We start from the raw sequence: 22,859 nt of genomic DNA on the forward strand, positions 1-22,859 counted from the left end.
ATATATATATATATATATATATATTTATTTATTTATTTATTTATTTATTTATTTTTGGTGGCAAGAAATTCATACTTTTATTTTGCAAGGATGAATTGAAAGACTCAAAAGTGACTGTAAAGACATTAATAATGTTACAAAAGACATCAATAACTTATGTAAAAAAAAAAAAAATCAAATAAAAATACACTATATTCTTTTGAACTTTCTATTTAACAGAGAATCCTGCTTAAAAAATGTTTAACTGCTTCCACAAAAATATTAAGCAGCACAGCTGTTTTCAACACTGATAATAATAAGAAATCAGCATATTAGAATGATGATACTGAAAACTCATCTTTGCATCACAGGAATAAATTATATTTATAATATATTTAAAATGAAAATTTATTTTAAGTTATTTAATAACTTTATTGTTTTCACTGTAAATTTAGTCCAACAAATGCAGCTTTGGTGAGCAGAAGAAACTTATTTCCAAAAAGCTTAAAAACTGATTCCACACTTTTGAATGGTAATTAGTAGTAGTAGTAGTGCTTTATTGTCACTAGTCACAAGTACCAGTGAAATGTTACCATTCATGTTACCACATGATGAAAACTCTGCTTGAAAAGCATTTTCACTATTGAAAACCAGCTTTGAATTGGAATTTAAACCACCTACAAGTTGGATCAAGTTGATATGCGATCTATTTGATGTGATGCTTTTGCTGTTTAAAGTATATTTTAGAGTCGGATACAGCAAAACATCTGATTTGTACTGCTTGTGTGAGCAGATCATACAGTATGTTTGTATGTGTTTGTGTGAGAGCTGTAGTTTATTGAGGATATGCGTCTGTTTTTAATGATAGCTATCTGTGCTGATGATGAATGAGTTTAGATCTTGAGTGATGTGTCAGAGGAAGAGGCAAGCTCTGGCACGCCTTGCGTTTCATTCATTGCTCTAAGATCAAAATGTCCCACTGGAATCAGCCTCTCCTAGTCATATCTAGACCCAAACATCCGTAGAACTCCTTAACATGTACATTTAGACTTCCCTTGACTAGAATAAATCCATTATGTATCTGGAATATTCAGATTTGCAAAGATAAAATGAAGATTGGATGTACTTCAGGATTTTACATGAAGCATAAAGTGTACATAAGTAATATTAAATGCATTGAACTGCACGGGTGCAACAATATGCAAAATTGGGTGTTGTAACATCTAAATTTACGTGTTATACTTTTGTCCAGGTTTGTCCATGCTGGCATCTGTCTAATTTTACTAATTTCTACCAAGTGACTGCTGAATTTGTGCTAAAATACTGTTGAGTTTGATTAAATAATTTTTTTATTTTTTATTTTTTTTGTGATTCGTCAGGTTAATTTTATTCCTAAACAGCTTTACAGAAAATCATACTGTTAATGATCTTAATATCTTTATTTCTTAGTCAGATTAGACTGGTGTGATTAATATACTTAACATTTTGCAATGATATCAAGCAGCCAAGATTTGCTATAAAATATGTTTTGCTTTACGTGAGTGAGTGTATTGCATGCAGAAGGTTGGATGTACTTTAAATTCAACTTTAAATGTATTGCTTGGCAGTATTCAAGAATTACAGGGGGTTTGATGAAGCTGTTATGGTTAAAAAGGCAGACAGTTATGAATCCTTGAAATATCAGCGTTGTGTCTGGGTCGATATTTGCGCAGGTGTCTGCCTGTGAGTTTGTTGACTGATTTGAACCTTCAAGGCCTCTGGCTCTACTTACTGTTAGAAATAATCCTGAACTCTGGTTCATACCAAGCAATCAAAATGTTTGCAAACTGAGCGATGATTTAGTGTTTGTGTTTTAGGGCAGATGTTTGAGCACAGCAGGTGAGTTGTGTCTGATCACAGCTATTGTCTACATTCGCTTACGCCATAAAAGTAAAGCTAGTATGACCTTGAATGGGAAAATAAATTGTGCAGACCTGTTTGTCATGATTTAAATTTAGCTACATCCACAACAGCAGAATATGACAACATTTGTATTTTTTCAATGGTTGACTCTAATATTTACATTGAAAATATCTATTAAATTAATTTTTTGGACATACTTGAGAAAAACATGTGGAGTAGGCACCTATTTAAAGGGACAGTTCACCTAAATATAAAATCTTTTAATAATTTGCTCACTCTCATGTTGTATCCAAACTTGTATGCTGTTTTTTTTACTCTTTCCCCACCATTGAAATATTTTCTGTAATTTATGAGACAACGCTTCTTTGCTTTGGCTTTTCGTGTTTTCACTGTTATATGCATCTTCTGAAAGAGCACTGAATTTCTGGATCAAAACATGGTACAGCAGTAGCAGAAACAAGAAATCGCATGTTAGCAGATGCATATGTAACGCGATCATCAAGCATTAAACACCATATACAACACGAATTCCGGAAAAGTTGGGACGTTTTTTTAATTTTAATAAAATGAAAACTAAAAGACTTTCAAATCACATGAGCCAATATTTTATTCACAATAGAACATAGATAACATAGCAAATGTTTAAACTGAGAAAGTTTACAATTTTATGCACAAAATGAGCTCATTTCAGTTTTGATTTCTGCTACAGGTCTCAAAATAGTTGGGACGGGGCATGTTTACCATGGTGTAGCATCTCCTTTTCTTTTCAAAACAGTTTGAAGACGTCTGGGCATTGAGGCTATGAGTTGCTGGAGTTTTGCTGTTGGAATTTGGTCCCATTCTTGCCTTATATAGATTTCCAGCTGCTGAAGAGTTCGTGGTCGTCTTTGACGTATTTTTCGTTTAATGATGCGCCAAATGTTCTCTATAGGTGAAAGATCTGGAGTGCAGGCAGGCCAGGTTAGCACCCGGACTCTTCTACGACGAAGCCATGCTTTTGTTATAGCTGCAGTATGTGGTTTTGCATTGTCCTGCTGAAATAAACAATGCCTTCCCTGAAATAGACGTTGTTTGGAGGGAAGCATATGTTGCTCTAAAACCTTTATATACCTTTCAGCATTCACAGAGCCTTCCAAAACATGCAAGCTGCCCATACCGTATGCACTTATGCACCCCCATACCATCAGAGATGCTGGCTTTTGAACTGAACGCTGATAACATGCTGGAAGGTCTCCCTCCTCTTTAGCCCGGAGGACACGGTGTCCGTGATTTCCAACAAGAATGTCAAATTTGGACTCGTCTGACCATAAAACACTATTCCACTTTGAAATAGTCCATTTTAAATGAGCCTTGGCCCACAGGACATGACGGCGCTTCTGGACCATGTTCACATATGGCTTCCTTTTTGCATGATAGAGCTTTAGTTGGCATCTGCTGATGGCACGGCGGATTGTGTTTACCGACAGTGGTTTCTGAAAGTATTCCTGGGCCCATTTAGTAATGTCATTGACACAATCATGCCGATGAGTGATGCAGTGTCGTCTGAGAGCCCGAAGACCACGGGCATCCAATAAAGGTCTCCGGCCTTGTCCCTTACGCACAGAGATTTCTCCAGTTTCTCTGAATCTTTTGATGATGTTATGCACTGTAGATGATGAGATTTGCAAAGCCTTTGCAATTTGACGTTGAGGAACATTGTTTTTAAAGTTTTCCACAATTTTTTTACGCAGTCTTTCACAGATTGGAGAGCCTCTGCCCATCTTTACTTCTGAGAGACTCTGCTTCTCTAAGACAAAGCTTTTATAGCTAATCATGTTACAGACCTGATATCAATTAACTTAATTAATCACTAGATGTTCTCCCAGCTGAATCTTTTCAAAACTGCTTGCTTTTTTAGCCATTTGTTGCCCCCGTGCCAACTTTTTTGAGACCTGTAGCAGGCATTAAATTTTAAATGAGCTAATTAAGTGGATAAAAGTGTAAAATTTCTCAGTTTAAACATTTGCTACGTTATCTATGTTCTATTGTGAATAAAATATTGGCTCATGTGATTTGAAATTCCTTTAGTTTTCATTTTATTAAAATTAAAAAAATGTCCCAACTTTTCCGGAATTCGGGTTGTAAATCTAAACTGTCTAACCTTACTGAATGAAAATCTGTGTTTTGAGCATCATTCTGAATTCCACACGTAGTCTTTAGCAAAAACGCGATATTCTTTGCCTTTTAATTCAAAATGTTGCTCTTTTAATGAAACTTGCCCGCATTCAGGTGCTGATGAAAAAAATAATGCATAAAGGTAGAATACTGTTTTCTTGTTTAAAAGCAGATGCCCTGTTCTTTCTTTCGGCATATTGCATGTTCAGATATTCATACAACAAAATATTCTGATGGCCATGAAAGTTTTGTGAAAAAAGCTGAAAAATGCTGGCAGTGGCTGGAAACTTAAACAATAAATAAATAAATAAATAAACCCTGGCAGTGAAAGTGTTAACAATTCCTAACTCTTAAATTCTACAGAGCATTACAATTATTATAAGAGATGATTCATTCATATTTTAAACCTGTGTTGTCTTTTTTTTATCAGGAGATCATTGAAAAGCAAAGCAGCTCCTCCTCCTCCTGTCCTGAAAGGTCTGGATGCTCCACCGCTGAGCCGCAAGCTCCCAGCATACCCTCAGCCTGCCATGGAGCAGAAGGAGAACCTGCTGGAGGAGGACCTGACCCTCACCGTGGTCCTTCCTGAAGGGCTGGAGAAGACTGTGGTCGTCCATGGCAGGTGAGAGGTTTGTTGGTTGTGTTTTTTGTACAGCTGCACACTGCTGGAGTGGTTGGTAAACAGACCACTTGGTAAAGATGCTGCAGTTATATTTAAAGTATTTTCACTTTGCAGTTGCGGTTCCCATTAGTCCCTAAAGATTTTTCAAAGACTGTATCTTTGAAAATATAACTAAGTTATAAATAGTACAAAAGTGTAAAAAGTATTCTTTGCCTTTTAAGTAGATTCATGCTGCTTTCTACCCATTTGCTAACTGATCAGTTAAAAAAGTTTTTTTTTGTTAGTTTTTTTAAATTAGTTTTTATTTTAATATTTTCATTTGTTTTATATATTTTTTTATATTTTGTATTATTTTTCAGTTTTTGTGATTTTGATAGGTTCTTTAAATCATTTTCATTCTTATTTTTGTTTTGTTTTGTTTTGTATTGTTTTAAATATTTTGACTGTTTATTTCAGATTTAGTACTTCAACTTATTTTTTAGTTGATAAGGCAACATTTAAAGTTTAAAGTTTTCATCTAATATTTATATTTGATTTATTTCAGCTTTTATTTCAGTTACTGAATTTTGAATTGTTTTAGTTATCAACAACAACACTGTCACTCGTTAGCAGCAAAACTTCATAGTTTCATAGTTCTTTTAAAATGTTTGTTTATGTACAGGTATAATTTTTTTAAGCAGAAATATAGCTAATACATTTAAAAATGAATATAACTAATAAACTGCACAGCATTGTTCTCTGCAGACAACAATCAAAAACCGTGTGTTGACTTCGGTTGACATTGGAGTTTTCCTCCATCTTGAATTAATATAATTGCCAAATAGTTTATACAAATAACACTGAGACAAATCAGAATAAACAGATGTGCTTGAGGAATTTGTTGGCAAAACTTTACACACAAGCCTGGACATTTGTGGCTTTTGCAAAACTTTGTATTACAACCCGAATTCCGGAAAAGTTGGGACGTTTTTTAAATTTTAATAAAATGAAAACTAAAGGAATTTCAAATCACATGAGCCAATATTTGATTCACAATAGAACATAGATAACATAGCAAATGTTTAAACTGAGAAATTTTACACTTTTATCCACTTAATTAGCTCATTTAAAATTTAATGCCTGCTACAGGTCTCAAAAAAGTTGGCACGGGGGCAACAAATGGCTAAAAAAGCAAGCAGTTTTGAAAAGATTCAGCTGGGAGAACATCTAGTGATTAATTAAGTTAATTGATATCAGGTCTGTAACATGATTAGCTATAAAAGCTTTGTCTTAGAGAAGCAGACTCTCTCAGAAGTAAAGATGGGCAGAGGCTCTCCAATCTGTGAAAGACTGCGTAAAAAAATTGTGGAAAACTTTAAAAACAATGTTCCTCAACGCCAAATTGCAAAGGCTTTGCAAATCTCATCATCTACAGTGCATAACATCATCAAAAGATTCAGAGAAACTGGAGAAATCTCTGTGCGTAAGGGACAAGGCCAGAGACCTTTATTGGATGCCCGTGGTCTTCGGGCTCTCAGACGACACTGCATCACTCATCGGCATGATTGTGTCAATGACATTACTAAATGGGCCCAGGAATACTTTCAGAAACCACTGTCGGTAAACACAATCCGCCGTGCCATCAGCAGATGCCAACTAAAGCTCTATCATGCAAAAAGGAAGCCATATGTGAACATGGTCCAGAAGCGCCGTCGTGTCCTGTGGGCCAAGGCTCATTTAAAATGGACTATTTCAAAGTGGAATAGTGTTTTATGGTCAGACGAGTCCAAATTTGACATTCTTATTGGAAATCACGGACGCCGTGTCCTCCGGGCTAAAGAGGAGGGAGACCTTCCAGCATGTTATCAGCGTTCAGTTCAAAAGCCAGCATCTCTGATGGTATGGGGGTGCATAAGTGCATACGGTATGGGCAGCTTGCATGTTTTGGAAGGCTCTGTGAATGCTGAAAGGTATATAAAGGTTTTAGAGCAACATATGCTTCCCTCCAAACAACGTCTATTTCAGGGAAGGCCTTGTTTATTTCAGCAGGACAATGCAAAACCACATACTGCAGCTATAACAACAGCATGGCTTCGTCGTAGAAGAGTCCGGGTGCTAACCTGGCCTGCCTGCAGTCCAGATCTTTCACCTATAGAGAACATTTGGCGCATCATTAAATGAAAAATACATCAAAGACGACCACGAACTCTTCAGCAGCTGGAAATCTATATAAGGCAAGAATGGGACCAAATTCCAACAGCAAAACTCCAGCAACTCATAGCCTCAATGCCCAGACGTCTTCAAACTGTTTTGAAAAGAAAAGGAGACCTGTAGCAGAAATCAAAATTGAAATGAGCTCATTTTGTGCATGAAATTGTAAACTTTCTCAGTTTAAACATTTGCTATGTTATCTATGTTCTATTGTGAATAAAATATTGGCTCATGTGATTTGAAAGTCTTTTAGTTTTCATTTTATTAAAATTTAAAAAACGTCCCAACTTTTCCGGAATTCGGGTTGTAGGACACAATGCCATAAACGTTGTGGCAACATTAACGTTGCGTGTGCCTTCACAAATGACCATTGATCACAGATCATCTCTTCTGATCTTATAAATTTAGCCTTTGTTCAAATAGCACTCTTCAGAGAGTTCATCGTGATGTAATCCTGTTGCCTTAAAACTATTTTGAACGTGGTGCATGTTTGGCAGGACAGGATAAACATTGCAAACATCATGGTTTGAGCACGAGGGCATAGAAACTTGCAGCTGTGTCCTTTTGTGTAGCTCTAAGAACCTGAACTGCTGCACATTATTATAGTCACTTAATATAAGTATTCTCAAAACAATTCTGCATGGAAGGGGTTAATCTCTGAGCTGTATATGAGATCATGAAGCTTCTCAGATGATTTATTTTATGAAACTAATCAGATGATTGCTGTGGTGAGTCAGCGGGGTGGGGCGGTGTTTCTCAAAGCTCCTGCACCAAATCAGGCTTGGTTTGGGTACAAGGCATGAGATGACGTTGATAAATCCAGCATCATTGCACACTGTTTGTGATTATCATTAAACAGTTTGATCGATTTCAGCAGTTGGATCCTTTGCTTAAATGACCCGCTGTACTCTCTGTGCCATGCTTAGTGGTGTTTTCTGTTCCCAATGATTCATCTCAAATGTTTTAACGTGCGCCAGAAGGACATTTTTTAAAGTGGGATTTATTTAAGATTGACCAAATAGCATTACTTTGATATTTTGCCCCTTTGCAATAATTGCAAAATATAAATTTGAACTTAAAATAATAATTATAGTTATTATTATTATTATTGTTTATAATTATGATATATTTAATATTGTAATTATATATTTTTAATGTACTGATACTATTACTTTTACTTCTACTAATAATACACTGAACAAAACTATAAACGCAACAGTTTTGTTTTTGCTCCCATTTTTCATGAGCTGAACTCAAAGATCTACAACTTTTTCTATGTATACAAAAGGCCTATTTCTCTCAAATATTGTTCACAAATCGGTCTAAATCTGTGTTAGTGAGCACTTCTCCTTTGCCGAGATAGTGTGCCAGGTGTGCCTTAGGTTGGCCACAATAAAAGGCCACTCTAAAATGTGCAGTTTTCACACAGCACAATGCTGCAAGTTTTGAGGGAGCGTGCAGTCGGCGTGCTGACTGTATGAATGTCCACCAGAGCTGTTGCACGTGAATTGAATGTTAATTTCTCTACCATAAGCCGTCTCCAAAGGCGCTTCAGAGAATTTGCCAGTACATCCAACCGGCCTCAAAACCGCAGACCACATGTAACCATTTATTCTTATCATAAAATATACATTTCTTTTAAAAACGAGACTGCACCATTCTGCTTTGACAGTGTTTTGCTAGAGTAAAATTTATTTTGTCCTGGTATGAGCCTGATCTCAGATTTCAGACAATGTGTCATCTCCATTTAATCAGCGATTTATTCAGGTTCTTTGATCCTAAATGAAATGAAACCTGATTTTCAAGTTCAATGGTATTGCCCCCTTCATGCTAAAACTGAAACCAAATTCAATATAGGATTAATAATCAAATTCTTCACCTGCTATTCCAAATTTGTGCCACTTCCCACTAATCTTGATGAAATTTTTGTCTGTGTGTTTCCAAAAGCTACTCCGATCCAAAAATTCCAAAAGCAGCTGGAAAGCTTTGTGTCTTGAAAGGATTTTCCACACTTTCAGTATGCAATGTGTCAAGCGTATATGACGTAGTGAGAGTCAAGTGGACAAGAAACCACAATAGACATGATCCTCATTGTTCTTTTATACTTTGATTAAAGACTTAATGCAATATTAGAGGAATAGTTCATGCAAAAATAAAACTTACTTACTCATTATTTACAGCAAACCCGTCTGCATTTCCATGGAAAACCAAAAGAATCTTGTCATAGGGAAGTAAGGCTTGCACAATTTCTTCTGAATTTCACTTTTGTGTTCATACTGCACTGTTGTTGTCATGAACACTTGAAAGACAATCAAGTGCAAAAGCGTTCATTTCCTTGACGTGCATTGGAAACCCCTGCAGCAAAATATCATTCATGCAAATCCTAAATGCTTCACAGATAGCAAAGCTTGTGTTGTTAACTGACATTTGCAAACTCCCCACAGCAGAGTCACATGTTTCCCGGGGCTTTAGCTCAACTAAATATAATGGAAAAGATCTTTCACAACTTTTTGAAACACAGATGGTTTCCTTGTCATCGTTTTATCATTTTTGCCTGTTATATTTCTTCTGAAACACAAAATGAGAAGTTAGAAAAATGATCAACCTCTGCTCTGCTTTTTTTTCAGCAAGCCCATGATGGACCTGCTGGTCATGCTTTGTGCAAAGTACCACCTGAACCCGTCTGGCCACACCATAGAGCTCATCACCACCAACAGGAACCAAGTGAAGTTCAAACCCAACGCTCTCATCGGAGCCCTAGAGGCTGAGAAGATCCTGCTAAAACCCAAAGGCATGGAGGACAAAAACAACAAGACAGGGCCGCAGATGCCCGAGGTACTCTCATGTACAATTAACTTAAATATAGAATTCAACACAGTTCAAATCGAGTTATGTTTATCTATGTAGCTCTTTATACAACACAGGTCGTGTCAAAGCAGCTTCTCAGTGCTACAAAGTTATTTAGAAATTTAGTTCATCAAGTACAAAAAGTTCATCAAATATGAAATCATAAGTGCACATTCTTGTATACTGCACATTTCAGAAAATAAAATCTTAAAATTAGCATATTGAGCACACAGTGCATAGACAATATACCTCAGAAACATTAAACATTATTATTATTACTATTAATAAACTTAATTCATAAATATGAAAAAATTTTTTTACCGAAAATAAAAATATCTTGCATAGCACACATACATCAGCACTAGTAAAATTATTATTATGAAAATTTTTTTTTTAAGAAAATACAGAACTAAAATTTAATCGAGCACAGTAGACATACTATATATTTCAGCATTAGTAAAAATATAGTGAATAGAGAAATACAAGCATGAAATTGAATTCAATAAATATGATCCATTTGGATGCTGATGTTGAGCTGAAAAGTTTCTGTAAATCTTAAAGCGTATTTGTTCATTTATTCATGAGTGAAGGCAGATCTGCTGCTCCACACCATGTGAGACGAGCCTGAAGTACTGTACAGTAGATGTCTCAAAGCAGTGGAGCATCATAACAAATAACAAACAATATCATGTTACACCAAAATAAAAAACATAACAGCACATAACAGCTCTGTTCTAAAACCATGCTGCCATCTACTGCCTAAATATGACAGCATCCTACTGAACGAAACCCCGTAAGAGACCAATTCGTAACGCAGAGACTAGGCAGAGGTGCATTATACAAATAGTGCTTCTCATGTGAAGTGCACTGGAGATTTGACCAATGGTTAATTGTGGTAGACTTTAGCATAAGTATGTTACAAAGATAACAACATATTTTAACAAGAATAAAAAGGCAGAGCATACAAAATAGTTGATATTATTATTGTTAATGTAAGTTTTTATTGTATGTTTTTACTGATAATAAACTACTAATCACACTTACTAATTTTACTACTAAAACTAATAAAAGTTTTAATATAAGATCATACAATTTAACTTTTTACTTTTTTGGAGTGTAGTTATAATATAAAAAATATATAAAAGTTTAAATATAGTGTTATTATAGTTTTTAATAAAAGTAATAGCTTGTAATTTTATATATATATATATATATATATATATATATATATATATATATATATATATATATATATATATATATATATATATATATATATATATATATATAATTTTTTTTTTTTTTTTTTTTTTTTTTTTTTTTTTTACAAATTTTAGTGCTTCAACTTACACTTAGTTATCTTAGTTGCCAATACAGCATTTCAATTTTTTCTTTTCTCTGTTTTTTTTCATGGCATATATTTGTTACCCCTCCCCATTTTTTCCTTTTAATATTTTTTGTATGTATGTATATATTTTTTTCTATTTTCATAAATTTTAATAAATATTTCATAAAGTTTATTTTTTTATTTTTTTATTAAAGTTAGTTAGTTTACAGTGATAACCCTGGTTATAATTTATAATGCAGTGCATCCTGGGATTGTCTTCTTCACAAAGGTTGCATGTGATGGAATTTACCCAAAGTTAGTTGTCTTAATTGGCAGCATAATCATGCGTACTACAGTGCCGTTTGCAACAGCCTTCATACAATTTCAGAAACACACCTGTGATCCTTTCAAACACTCCCTACAAAGACATCTCATGAGTTTTTGAAACAGAACCCCACACAATCTTGCTGTTCTCTTTACTTTCCTTCTCTTCTCTCTTTCAGGCAACCGTACGATTAGTGATCAACTACAAGAAGAGCCAGAAAACCATTCTCAGGGTGAGTCCTCGGGTTCCTCTTCAAGAACTACTTCCAGCGATCTGCGAGAAATGTGAATTTGACCTGCAGACCACAGTTTTATTAAGAAATGTCCACTCAGAAGACACTTTGGACCCAAGTGGCTCGCTCAATGATTTTGGCCTGAGGGAAGTGTATGCAAGAGACACAAAAGGTCAGAACACAGTGTGTGTTTATACGAAGTACATTAAAATGACTCTTATGAAATCTTGCAGGACCGGTTTTCATAAGGTCACATTGAGATACTCTGCAAAACATTTGCATTACACTGTGTGATTTTTCTTGCAGTTATAAGCCCTGTAAGTCCTATTAGCCCATTAAGTCTGCCTCCATCTCCATCTGGCTCAGGTAAGTGATGTGAAATATATAAAATTGCCATTTTATAAGAAAATAAAAAGTGCAAAATTGTATATAACTTATACACGCAACTTAATTTGCTTTTGTTCTAGACTGGGAAAAGGTCCATTATCCATATGATTGACTGTATGCTTGTCATGTTATGTTATTGTTGTTTATTATGAAACATCTCTATAAATCAAACATATTAATATAAATACTTTTATAAATTTATTTGAAAGTTATGTCATTATTTATTAACCCCCTAATGTCATTCCTGTTATTTTTTTAAAATAAATGATTCCTTAAAATATTGTTCATTTTTGCATGAACTTACTTTCAATATGAAGTTACAGATGTCTAACTGAACTAAAGTAACTAAACTTTACATTTAATCTCAGAAATATATCATCATGGGAAAGAGAAAATCCAGAGGGAGAAAGAAAAGAAACGATTCAGCTTATTTAGGAAAGGAAGTAAGAAGCAATCCGAAAAGGTTAGTTATGAAATCCTATTTTTTCTATAACAGAGATCGATGACATTCTTTGAGATTTTCTAGTGATGTTAGGATAAGGTCAAAGGCATGTTTTTTTCTCTCTCTCTCTTCTTTGTAAACGTTATCTGGTCATATTTGTTTTATGCAAATTGCTAAAGATTTTACTGACTTATGATTGGCTCGTTGATGGCACCTGTTGGGAGTGTGCTGAATTGTGATTGGCTGTCTATTGTTAAAGTATATGACCGTGAGTGCACCGGCGTCTCCAGCGCACAGGAAGCAGAGGCCGGTCAGCTTGAGTTCCTTCAGCACACATTCACCCATTACATACGATTGCAATACCATGCCCTCCAACATGCCAAAGAAAAGACGAGCTCCGTTGCCGCCGAGCATGATGTCACAGAGCATGCCTACCGACCTCGGTCATCACCAGTGCAGTAGTCAAACCACCACGCATCATGATGGCAACCAGGTATGTAGCACTGTTCTGGGATTCAGGGAAGTTTTGGGATTTTTAGAAAGCAAAGAATAGAGCTTTGCATAAAATAAGGATTCTGCACTGTTCCTAAATCACTAATCAAATAAACTGATGTTCTCCAGCAATTTCGGTATTTTTTGGGGTCAAAATTGTGGCACAAGTACATTGTCATCCACAAACATGAAGCTCATTTATTACATAATTGAAATTAATGAATTGATCAACAGCATTTTATGTATAACAAAGTATATGTAAGCATGCATAGGATATATGAGTTATTATTGATCACTGAAACATCTGGTGAAACCTCTATTATTCAGAGCCCCTCTTGAATATGGCTGAAGTTTTGCTATGAGAGCAATTACACATTTATATTATATTATTTTGTATTGTATTGTATTGTATTATAGTTCCCTTTCAGTCACTTTCAACGTTACGTCAGCACTGACATTAGGGGTCTCACTTGGGAGCCCCAATCACCTCTGAGCATTACACTCCTTTCGGGCTTCCTTAATAAGTCCTTACCACTGATATGTTATCTGGCTTACTCCATGTTGGACAGGTTGTGGATTGGGGTGCATCTGTCCTGGGACACTTCGTTGCCAGCACCTCCGTCAACAATTCTCGTGACACCGTTCTAGTTGTGGTGTTTTCCATGGGGACCACTAACGTCAGTGTTGATGTAACATTGAACGTTTTGTTATTGTTATTGTTGAATTATGTAACCTCGTTCCCTGAAGGAAAGAATATATATACCTTGAACTGCACAAACCTGAATGAGTGGATGCTATTTCTATCTTATATACCCATATCTACGAGGAGGGGCTTGGCATGCAAATTCCACTCACGAATAGTCATTGGCCACAAGAGTAATGCTAAGAGGTTATTGGGGCTCTCATGTGAGGTCCCGAACGTCAGTGTTGACATAACTTCTTCTTTCCCTCCACCAGGGAGCAGAGGTTCCCTTTCAGTCGGTCACGTTCGACGTTACGAATGGGATCTCGCCCGAGAGCCCAATCACCTTCGAGTGGTACAAAACGAGCCAATGGTACACAAAGTACCTTGGTCTGCGGAATTTGCATCGCGAGCTCCGCCCCGCAGAGCAGGTATATAAGAAGCAAAGCTAGAGCAACTCGCATTCAAGCTTTCGCTTCGGAGCCGAGCACATCGCTTGCTGCTTTCACCGGAGTGCTGCAAGAGTCACTGGTGTCGGTGTGATGGCGGGATTCAGCGGTTCGTCTGGGTTTCCTGCGACAGCTCCCGCGTTCCCCTGAGCGCTTCAACACCGCTAAAAGAGCAATTTCTCTCACAAAAGAGATACGGGCCGATTTGCGTCTTTTTAAAGATGTCATTTCGCCCGTGTGTTTCTGGGTGCGTTCGATATATCACTCCTCGTGACGGTCACGATCGCTGTGTCACGTGTTTGGGCTTACAGCACGCTGAGACTGCGTTCGTGGATGGCTCATGTTCTCATTGCGGGGACATGACCATCTCGGCGTTGAGATCGAGACTCGATTACCTTAAAAGGTATAGAGTCCCCTCTGCCACACCCCGTTCTAGCTCTTCTTCTCGTAAGAGGGCTACTTCGGCTGGTGGCCAGGGTGATCTGAGGGTTACTGTGTGGGCTTCCCCGACGAGCGAACCTCCTCGGGCCACACCCCCCTCATATACGCCGCAGCCGGTCGAGTTTCCGGATGAGTTTGCTGGACCCTCTCAGGCTCCTGACATCTCATTCGGGGCTCGCGAAGAGGACCGTATGTCGATCGCCGCATCACAAGGCGGGCGGCCGTGCTTTCCCGGGAGAGCATCGGGCTTGAGTGGAACCCTCCACCCTGTCCTGAGCGCTCGAGGCTGGATGATTGGTTCCTGGGGGCTGCTCATGCGGATCGCAAGCACCCCCCTGTGGGTCCTTTCTTCCCGGAAGTGCACCAGGAGGTAACCAGTTCATGGAAGGCACCTTTAACTGCCCGAAACCGTTCTGGTACTTCCTCCGCCTTCACTGCCCTCGATGGCGGGGCGGCCAAGGGGTATGCTGGGATTCCCCCGGTGGAGCGTTCTGTTGTGATGCAACTGTGTCCACAGAGCGCCTCCGCTTGGCGTGGTGGTCCCAAGCTGCCCTCCAAGGCATGTAAGTTCTCATCCACGCTTGTGGCCAAGGCTTACAGAGCTGCGGGCCAGGCCGCTTCTGCCCTGCATGCCATGGCCTCACTTCAGGTCTATCAGGCCAAGCTGCTCCGGCAGCTGCACGAGGGCAGTTCTGACCCAGGGGTTTTGCAGGAGGCGCCCTGCTGGCAAAGGGCGCGATAGAACCGGTCCCTCCAGCCGACATGAAGTCTGGCTTTTACAGCCCTTACTTCATAGTACCCAAGAAGACAGGTTGGTTACAACCAATCCTGGACTTGCGTGCTTTGAACCGAGCTCTGCACAGACTCCCGTTCAAGATGCTAACGCCCAAGCGCATTTTCGAATGCATTCATCCGATGGATTGGTTTGCAGCGATCGACCTGAAGGACGCGTACTTTCATGTCTCCTTTCTTCCTCGACACAGACCGTTTCTTCGGTTTGCTTTCGAGGGACAGACATATCAGTACAAGGTTCTCCCATTCGGGTTGGCCCTGTCTCCCCGCGTCTTTACGAAGGTCGCGGAGGGAGCCCTGGCTCCTCTCAGGGAACAAGGTGTCCGTATCCTCAACTACCTCAACGACTGGCTGATCTTAGCTCACTCTCGAGAGCGGTTGTGCGAGCACAGGGATCTGGTGCTCAGACACCTCGCCCGACTGGGTCTTCAGGTCAACTGGGAAAAGAGCAAGCTCTCCCCTGTGCAGAGGATCTCTTTTCTCGGTATGGAAATAGACTCGGTCGCCATGTTCGCGCAGCTTACGATCGAGCACGTGCAGTCACTGCTGAATTGCCTGAGACAATTCGAGGGCAAGAGAGCGGTTCCACTGAAATTGTTTCAGAGGCTCCTGGGGCATATGGCGTCCACAGCGGCGGTCATACCGCTCGGGTTACTCCATATGAGACCGCTTCAGCACTGGCTTCACGACCGAGTCCAGAGATGGGCATGGCAACAGGGCACGCTTCGAGTGACCATCACTCCGGCCTGCCGCCGAAACTTCACCCCGTGGTTGGACCCCTCGTTTCTACGGGCCAGCGTACCCCTAGAACCAGTGTCCAGACATATTGTTGTATCAACAGATGCCTCTGCTAATGGGCTGGGGTGCCATGTGCAACGGGCATGCTGCGTCAGGCTCCTGGACAGGACCCCGACTTCAGTGGCATGTCAATTGCCTCGAGTTGCTAGCAGTACGTCTTGCTCTGCACCGCTTCAGGGCCCTGCTGAAGGACAAGCACATTCTGGTCCGTACGGACAACACTGCGACCGTAGCGTACATCAACCATCAGGGTGGTCAACTACGCTCCATCCGCATGTCGCAACTCGCTCGCCATCTCCTCCTGTTGAGTCACAAGCATCTGAGGTCGCTTCGTGCCATTCACATTCCGGGCAGGCTCAATCATGCAGCCGACGAGCTCTCACGGCAGCAGTCTCGCCCCGGGGAATGGAGACTCCACCCCCAGTCGGTTCAGCTGATTTGGGAACACTTCGGAGACGCTCAGGTAGACCTGTTTGCCTCTCCAGAAAATTCCCACTGCCAGTTGTTTTACTCCCTGACCGAGGACACCCTCGGCACGGAAGCCCTGGCACACAGCTGGCCGCTGGGCCTGCGCAAGTATGCGTTTCCCCCAGTGAGCCTTCTTGCACAGACGTTGTGCAAGATCAGGGAGGACGAGGAGCTGGTCCTCATGGTTGCGCCTTTTTGGCCTGGCCGGACCTGGTTCCCCGAACTTGTGCTCCTCGCGACAGCCCCTCCCTGGCCAATTCCTCTGAGGAAGGACCTTCTTTCTCAGAGACGGGGCACCCTCTGGCACCCGCGTCCCGATCTGTGGAACCTACATGTGTGGGTTCTGGACGGGTCACGGGAGGTTTAGGTATCTTGCCACCACAGGTGGTAGCTACCATCAATTCAGCTAGAGCCATGTCCACCAGACATGCCTATGCTTTGAAGTGGAACCTCTTCGTCACTTGGTGTTCTTCACGGCGTGAGGACCCCTGGAAATGCCCGATTGGGTCAGTGCTTTCCTTTCTTCAGGAGGGGTTGGAACGAAGGCTGTCTCCTTCCACCCTCAAGGTCTGTGTTGCCGCCATTTCGGCTCACCATGACCCTGTTGAAGGTAAGTCTCTTGGGAGGCACGATCTGATCATCAGGTTCCTGAGAGGAGCAAGGAGGCTCAATCCGCCTCGTCCTCAGCAACTCCCCTCTTGGGACCTCGCAGTGGTTCTATCAGCACTGCAGAGAGCTCCCTTCGAACCCTTGCTCTCAGTAGAGCTAAAATTTCTATCTTTGAAAACTGCGCTCCTGACGGCTTTGGCTTCGGTGAAGAGGGTCGGGGACCTGCAGGCATTTTCAGTTGACGAAGCGTGCCTGGAATTCGGGCCGGCTAACTCTCACGTTATCTTGAGACCCCGGCCTGGGTACATGCCCAAAGTTCCCACCACTCCTTTTAGGGATCAGGTGGTGAACTTGCAAGCGCTGCCCCTGGAGGAGGCAGACCCAGCCCTGGCGCTGCTCTGTCCAGTACGTGCGCTCCGCACCTACGTGGACAGAACTCGGTGCTTTAGGACCTCAGACCAGCTCTTTGTCTGTTATGGAGGCCAGCAGAAGGAAAGGCTGTCTCCAAGCAGAGATTATCCCACTGGATAGTGGATGCCATTGTCCTGGGTTATAAGGCTCAAGACCTGCCATGCCCCCTAGAGGTGAGAGCTCACTCAACTAGGAGCGTATCGTCCTCCTGGGCGCTGGCGCATGGCGCCTCGCTAGCAGACATCTGTAGAGCTGCGGGCTGGGCGACACCCAACACATTCGCGAGGTTCTATAATCTCCGTGTAGAGCCCATGTCCTCTCGGGTACTCGCCCCTTCGGGCCAGTAAGGACCTGCTCGGTGTCAATCCGCTTGCTGCGCCATTCCACTCCGCGGACTTGATGCGTGCGCTATTCCCCTCAGGTCAGTTCCTCAGTCAGAACCCTGGGTTCCTCCAGCATTGTTGATGTCCAACACTTGTGTACATGCCCTTTGGTCAGCCATGTGTGGGACTAGGTGCCTCCATGTGTCGTGATTCCCCTTCTGGGTAATCCCACATGTGTATGTCCACTGTAAGTCTCTCCGCAGCATGTGTCTTTCCCTTGGCAAGCCCCTTGCCAGCTCTGTCGTTGAAACTTCCACCCTGCGGGCTGGGTACCTCAGAGTTCTTATGTATCACCACCTTGGTAAATACCTGCCTTCTGTAAGTCCTCCCACGGGCAGGCAGCCTGCTAGCATATGTCCAGCTGGAATATGCTACCCAGTGTAGTCTGTGTGAGCTATAGGCCTTCACTCGTGCTGGCCTCACGACAGGGTGCTATCACTCACACGGGTCGCTGGAAGACAGCCATGTGGCGTTTTGTAAGGGACCCCATTCGTAACATCGAACGTGACCGACTGAAAGGGAACGTCTTGGTTATGTATGTAACCCTCGTTCCCTGAAGGAGAGAACAGAGACGTTACGTCCCCTTGCCACATCGGTGTTCCGCTGAACGGCCGGGTCACTGGCTCAGCTACTCAGCGAAGACTTGAATGCGAGTTGCTCGCGTTGCTCCTTATATACCCGCTCTGTGGGGCGGAGCTCGCGATGCAAATTCCGCAGACCAAGGTACTTTGTGTACCATTGGCTCGTTTTGTACCACTCAAAGGTGATTGGGCTCTCGGGCGAGATCCCATTCGTAACGTCTCCGTTCCCTCCTTCAGGGAACGAGGGTTACATACGTAACCAAGACGTTACATAATGTAACCATTAGTTTACCAAAATATATATAAAAAAGCCCCACTCCATACTTCACACCGGGCCCCACGTCAGATATGGACAGCCCTGTATGTTATAGCTTCTATAAAACAAAATCTAGTTTGTTATAAAAACTGTAAAATGTATACAATGTATTTGTGCAAAATATGGTGACCCCATAGTATTTGGACACTTAAACTGCATGTAAAAATGACATTATATTGCATGACAAACAATATATCAAAGCAAGTGAACGCAAAAAAAAAGACCACATCACACTGTTCTAACCAATGATTTCACAAAAAAGTTTGTTGGTTGATTTTAAATTAAAATAATATACCCTGCTCACTAGCATCTAAATTTTTGCTTTATGACCTTGATGACGGTCATCTGGTGTTTTGGTGATTTTTTTAGTGACATTAAGTGTGGTTTAGGTTTTCCAAACACTCTTTGAAGCCAATGTAAGTGAGCCTTCATTATCTTAATTTTTGCCACTTTTTAAAATTTGTAATAAAAAAAAAGAATTCTATAAAACAAATTATATATGTGTATATGTATATAAATATAAATGCAATGACATTCATACAGTACATTTGTATGTGTGGTTACTCTTTGAAACCACTGTGGGAGCCTTCATTGTCATGTAAGTCTTTTAAAGAAAAGCAAATCAAACAAAACTTTTTGTGACCTGTCGTTTCATGAGCTGAGTTCAAAGAGCACATCTTAATCTACGTACAAATGGCACACTGTGAATACAATGAGCGGTTCAACCTTGCTTTCACTGTATTTGTTTTGTTTCTACGTAAACTCGCACTGGGTTGAGCCATTTCATCACCTTGTCATCTGAGAATGTGGTTATGTCTCCCACAGCCAAATATTTGGAATTATATGTCATATGTATCACTGTCCCCCTGCCTGCTTTCCACAGAATATGGCTCCTTTGAGCAGGGGATCCTCGACAGAGTCGTCCTTCAAGAAGTCCACCAAGCGAAAGGCCCCTCCACCCCCCACCTCGAGCAACACAGCCCCTCCTAAAGAAACCACACAAGATAAAGACATGACAGGTCGGTATGAAGAAACTTCCAAAGAGTACACTTGTGTTCACCATCAGGGCCTTTATAATGCATTTTTATATTAGATTTTATTTTATTATGTTATATTTGTTTAGTTTCTTTTATATAAAAAACATAAAAGTAGCCAAACCCCCTTTAGAAACTGTTACTACAACTGCCCTAATTGTAATAACAATGAAGCATAGACTTTTTCATCCTTTTTCCATATTAAAATAATATTAGGTTATTTATTGTATGAGAATGTTTACTCCTTAGAAAAAAAATGCATTAACAAGCATTACATATTTAAAAAATCAACTCTGTGTTTATATGAGCTAAGAAATGAGAATTTAATGTATTGGTTATTTCATCATGTCTCATGTTCAGTAATCTGGTGGCCGTAGGTGGAAAAGGGAAGAAAGTACGTTATTATTTAGAGTTTAGAGTATTATTTAGAGTTATTATTTCATTATTTAGAGGATTGAGAGGGCTTGAATGAGCACAGCGGCTGTACATTGAACAGGAGAGGTGTTGATGGGCATTTGGGGACAGTGCAGAGGGGCCAGTGTTTGTTGCCAGTGATTTTCTGTATGCTTTGACTCCGCCTAGTGGTTAAACAGACACATTACTGCTTCCTCTAATTTAATCTATTTGTTTAACCATCTCAGAGATGTTATTATGCTAATAGGTACCTTATTTAATGGATACCTACCAGTTCTAAGGTTAGAAAAAAATTTAGATTAAAAATTCAAACTTTAAAATAAATGAAAATTAAATTAGAATATAGAATAGAAATGATAAAAAATATAGATTCAAAAAAAGTAAATACATAGATAAATATCTAATAGTACTTTATAGCAAATTAGTAAATTAAGTATGTAATGGCACAGTAATATAAAGAAATATAGTAGAGTAATAATATAGATTCAATGTTTTTTTTTATTAAAATAATATTCCAATAAATTAGTAAATAAATCTCACAGTACTGTATAATTTTTTTTTTTTTTTTTTAGAAAAACAAGGTAATAATGCAGCTGAATAGAAAATAAATAATTATATTTTAGACATTTGTAATACAAAATCCTCACAGTATAAATTGTCCTTATACAAGATACATGGGGGTCCATCGCATGAGGAAATTTACTTGTGGGGGTCTGTATCATCTAAAAGCTTGTAAACCCCATTAGAATATGATGTTAACAAAACACAACATTCTACAGTAACATCAAACTTCTGTTGGAATCTCAGTGTTGGATCTGAGTTTGACATTGATCTGGAAGTCTTTCTGACCAGTTCTCTTACAAGAGTCATTTGTTTGGGAATTATTGGTTGGACAGTATATTTATTGCTGCATGCAGTTTTTTTTTTTTAAGATTATTGATTGGTTGTTTTATACTGCCTGTCTTTCTCTCCCATAACATTCAATAAGAACTATAAGCCCAGAAACTTAGTAAAACGCTTAGTTTTGGTTCTGTTGCATGTGCGTTTGACTCTGTGCTTTGCCACATCTTACAGGATGATATGAGAGTTTAGAGTTATAAACCTGCATTGCGCATCTGTCGAGTAAATGCAATAAGAAAAAACATCATTCTGTAACTCTTATGCTTCATCTCTTTCTAAAGCACTCATAAACATACGTTGTTTTCTTAAGAGGTGGGATTTCTGTGAAGTAAAAAGCAAGATGAGTCGAATGTCACAAGGCTGTTCCCAAAGCAGGATCGAGTCAACACTGATTGGCTGATAAGGCCTAATAACTTCACTGATAGAGACTGAGAAAGTAAATAAATAAAGAGCCAAAAGTGACACAAGTAAGAGCTCAGAGTGGAGCAGAGCTAGAAAGAGCAGCTACAGAAGGGCTTTGAATCTAAATGTCTGAGAGAGATCCCAGAGATAACTCTCTGGATGTATCTTCATCTCGCTGGTCTCCAGAGAGGGTGATTGAAGAGCTGAATCAGGCGAGAGAAGCGAGACGTCTTAATTAAGAGCACTCGCTCAGTCTGAGGTGCAGAGAATCCATATTAATGCTGCATATGCCAGACTTCTCTCTCTCTCTCTCTCTCTCTCTCTCTATCAGCTGAAATGGGAATCACTTCAATTCGATGTGGAAACCCCTGCATTACTGTTTCTTTGGGATACAGTGAAAAGCTCAAAGGATTGAGCTGCACTTTATAGTATTTAAGCATTTGACTTCATGCATTTATCATGATTTTACACTGCAGAACCAGTGTTGGCATCTCCTCTGGAGGAGATCAGGGAACAGGAAGAGATGACTGTGAGCGCCGAAGGTCAGGTGGCTGCTGTGGAGGAGAAGGAGGACGAAGACAGCAGCCTCAACCTGTCCGCTGACATCTCTCTGGACTCCGGCCGAGCTGGGACAGCAACTCCCTCTCAGGATTCAGAGGTTCTGGAGAGCGAGATGGCCAGAGACAATCCATCATGTGACCTGTCCCCAGATACTGAGTATGTACCGTAGAGTTCAATTTTATACAGGTCAAAAACTCTGAGAGCACATTGGAAAATAATTGCAACTACCCTAACAACTCATAGAAACCATGCAGAACATTCATGCAATGCTTAGAAACCTGTCAGAAACATTAATATGGCTATTTTTAAAACAAAAACAATATTATTAAATAGCATTCTTTAAAGCTTGAAATAAATCCGATATTAAATAAAATACATGGTGAAACTTAGTTATATTAATAAAAATTGTACTAGTATGTGAACCACAGCAACAGCCAAATCCGCTTAGAAATGCCTGAGATGCTCTCATTGATGGATCGGGGAGATTTTGGTTCATTTTTATAAATGTATGTAAATGTTTTTTTATTTTATGTATTTTATTAAATGCATTTTTCTATGTGGTTTTTACCCTTGACAGTGGAGCAGAAGCCACAGTGAATGGAGAGATCAAGTCGGAGCAGGCCACAAGCTCTCAAATCCCATCAGAAGACATAGGTAAGCTTCGACCCAAGGGTGAGATCCTTCAGCACCTCAGGTCTTTACTCAGTGTTACACTTTAC

General features: G+C 40.0%; 1 protein-coding gene across 3 annotated transcripts in view; it reads left to right on the plus strand.

Moving 5' to 3' along the window:
* The window catches only part of LOC132153203 (cordon-bleu protein-like 1), a 68,609-nt gene that overhangs the window by 44,120 nt on the left and 1,630 nt on the right, over positions 1 to 22,859 (plus strand). For 2 of the 3 annotated variants that reach the window (XM_059562538.1, XM_059562541.1), the window contains 9 exons: positions 4,466 to 4,657; positions 9,475 to 9,682; positions 11,525 to 11,750; positions 11,885 to 11,944; positions 12,334 to 12,428; positions 12,667 to 12,900; positions 19,713 to 19,848; positions 22,056 to 22,305; positions 22,718 to 22,794. In XM_059562538.1, coding sequence (XP_059418521.1) covers positions 4,466 to 4,657; positions 9,475 to 9,682; positions 11,525 to 11,750; positions 11,885 to 11,944; positions 12,334 to 12,428; positions 12,667 to 12,900; positions 19,713 to 19,848; positions 22,056 to 22,305; positions 22,718 to 22,794 — 1,478 coding nt within the window. The remainder of the gene's footprint in view (positions 1 to 4,465; positions 4,658 to 9,474; positions 9,683 to 11,524; positions 11,751 to 11,884; positions 11,945 to 12,333; positions 12,429 to 12,666; positions 12,901 to 19,712; positions 19,849 to 22,055; positions 22,306 to 22,717; positions 22,795 to 22,859) is intronic. The other variant, XM_059562539.1, reaches the window with a different exon arrangement.

The sequence above is a fragment of the Carassius carassius genome, chromosome 11 (genome assembly GCF_963082965.1).
Source record: "Carassius carassius chromosome 11, fCarCar2.1, whole genome shotgun sequence".
NCBI lineage: Eukaryota > Metazoa > Chordata > Actinopteri > Cypriniformes > Cyprinidae > Carassius > Carassius carassius.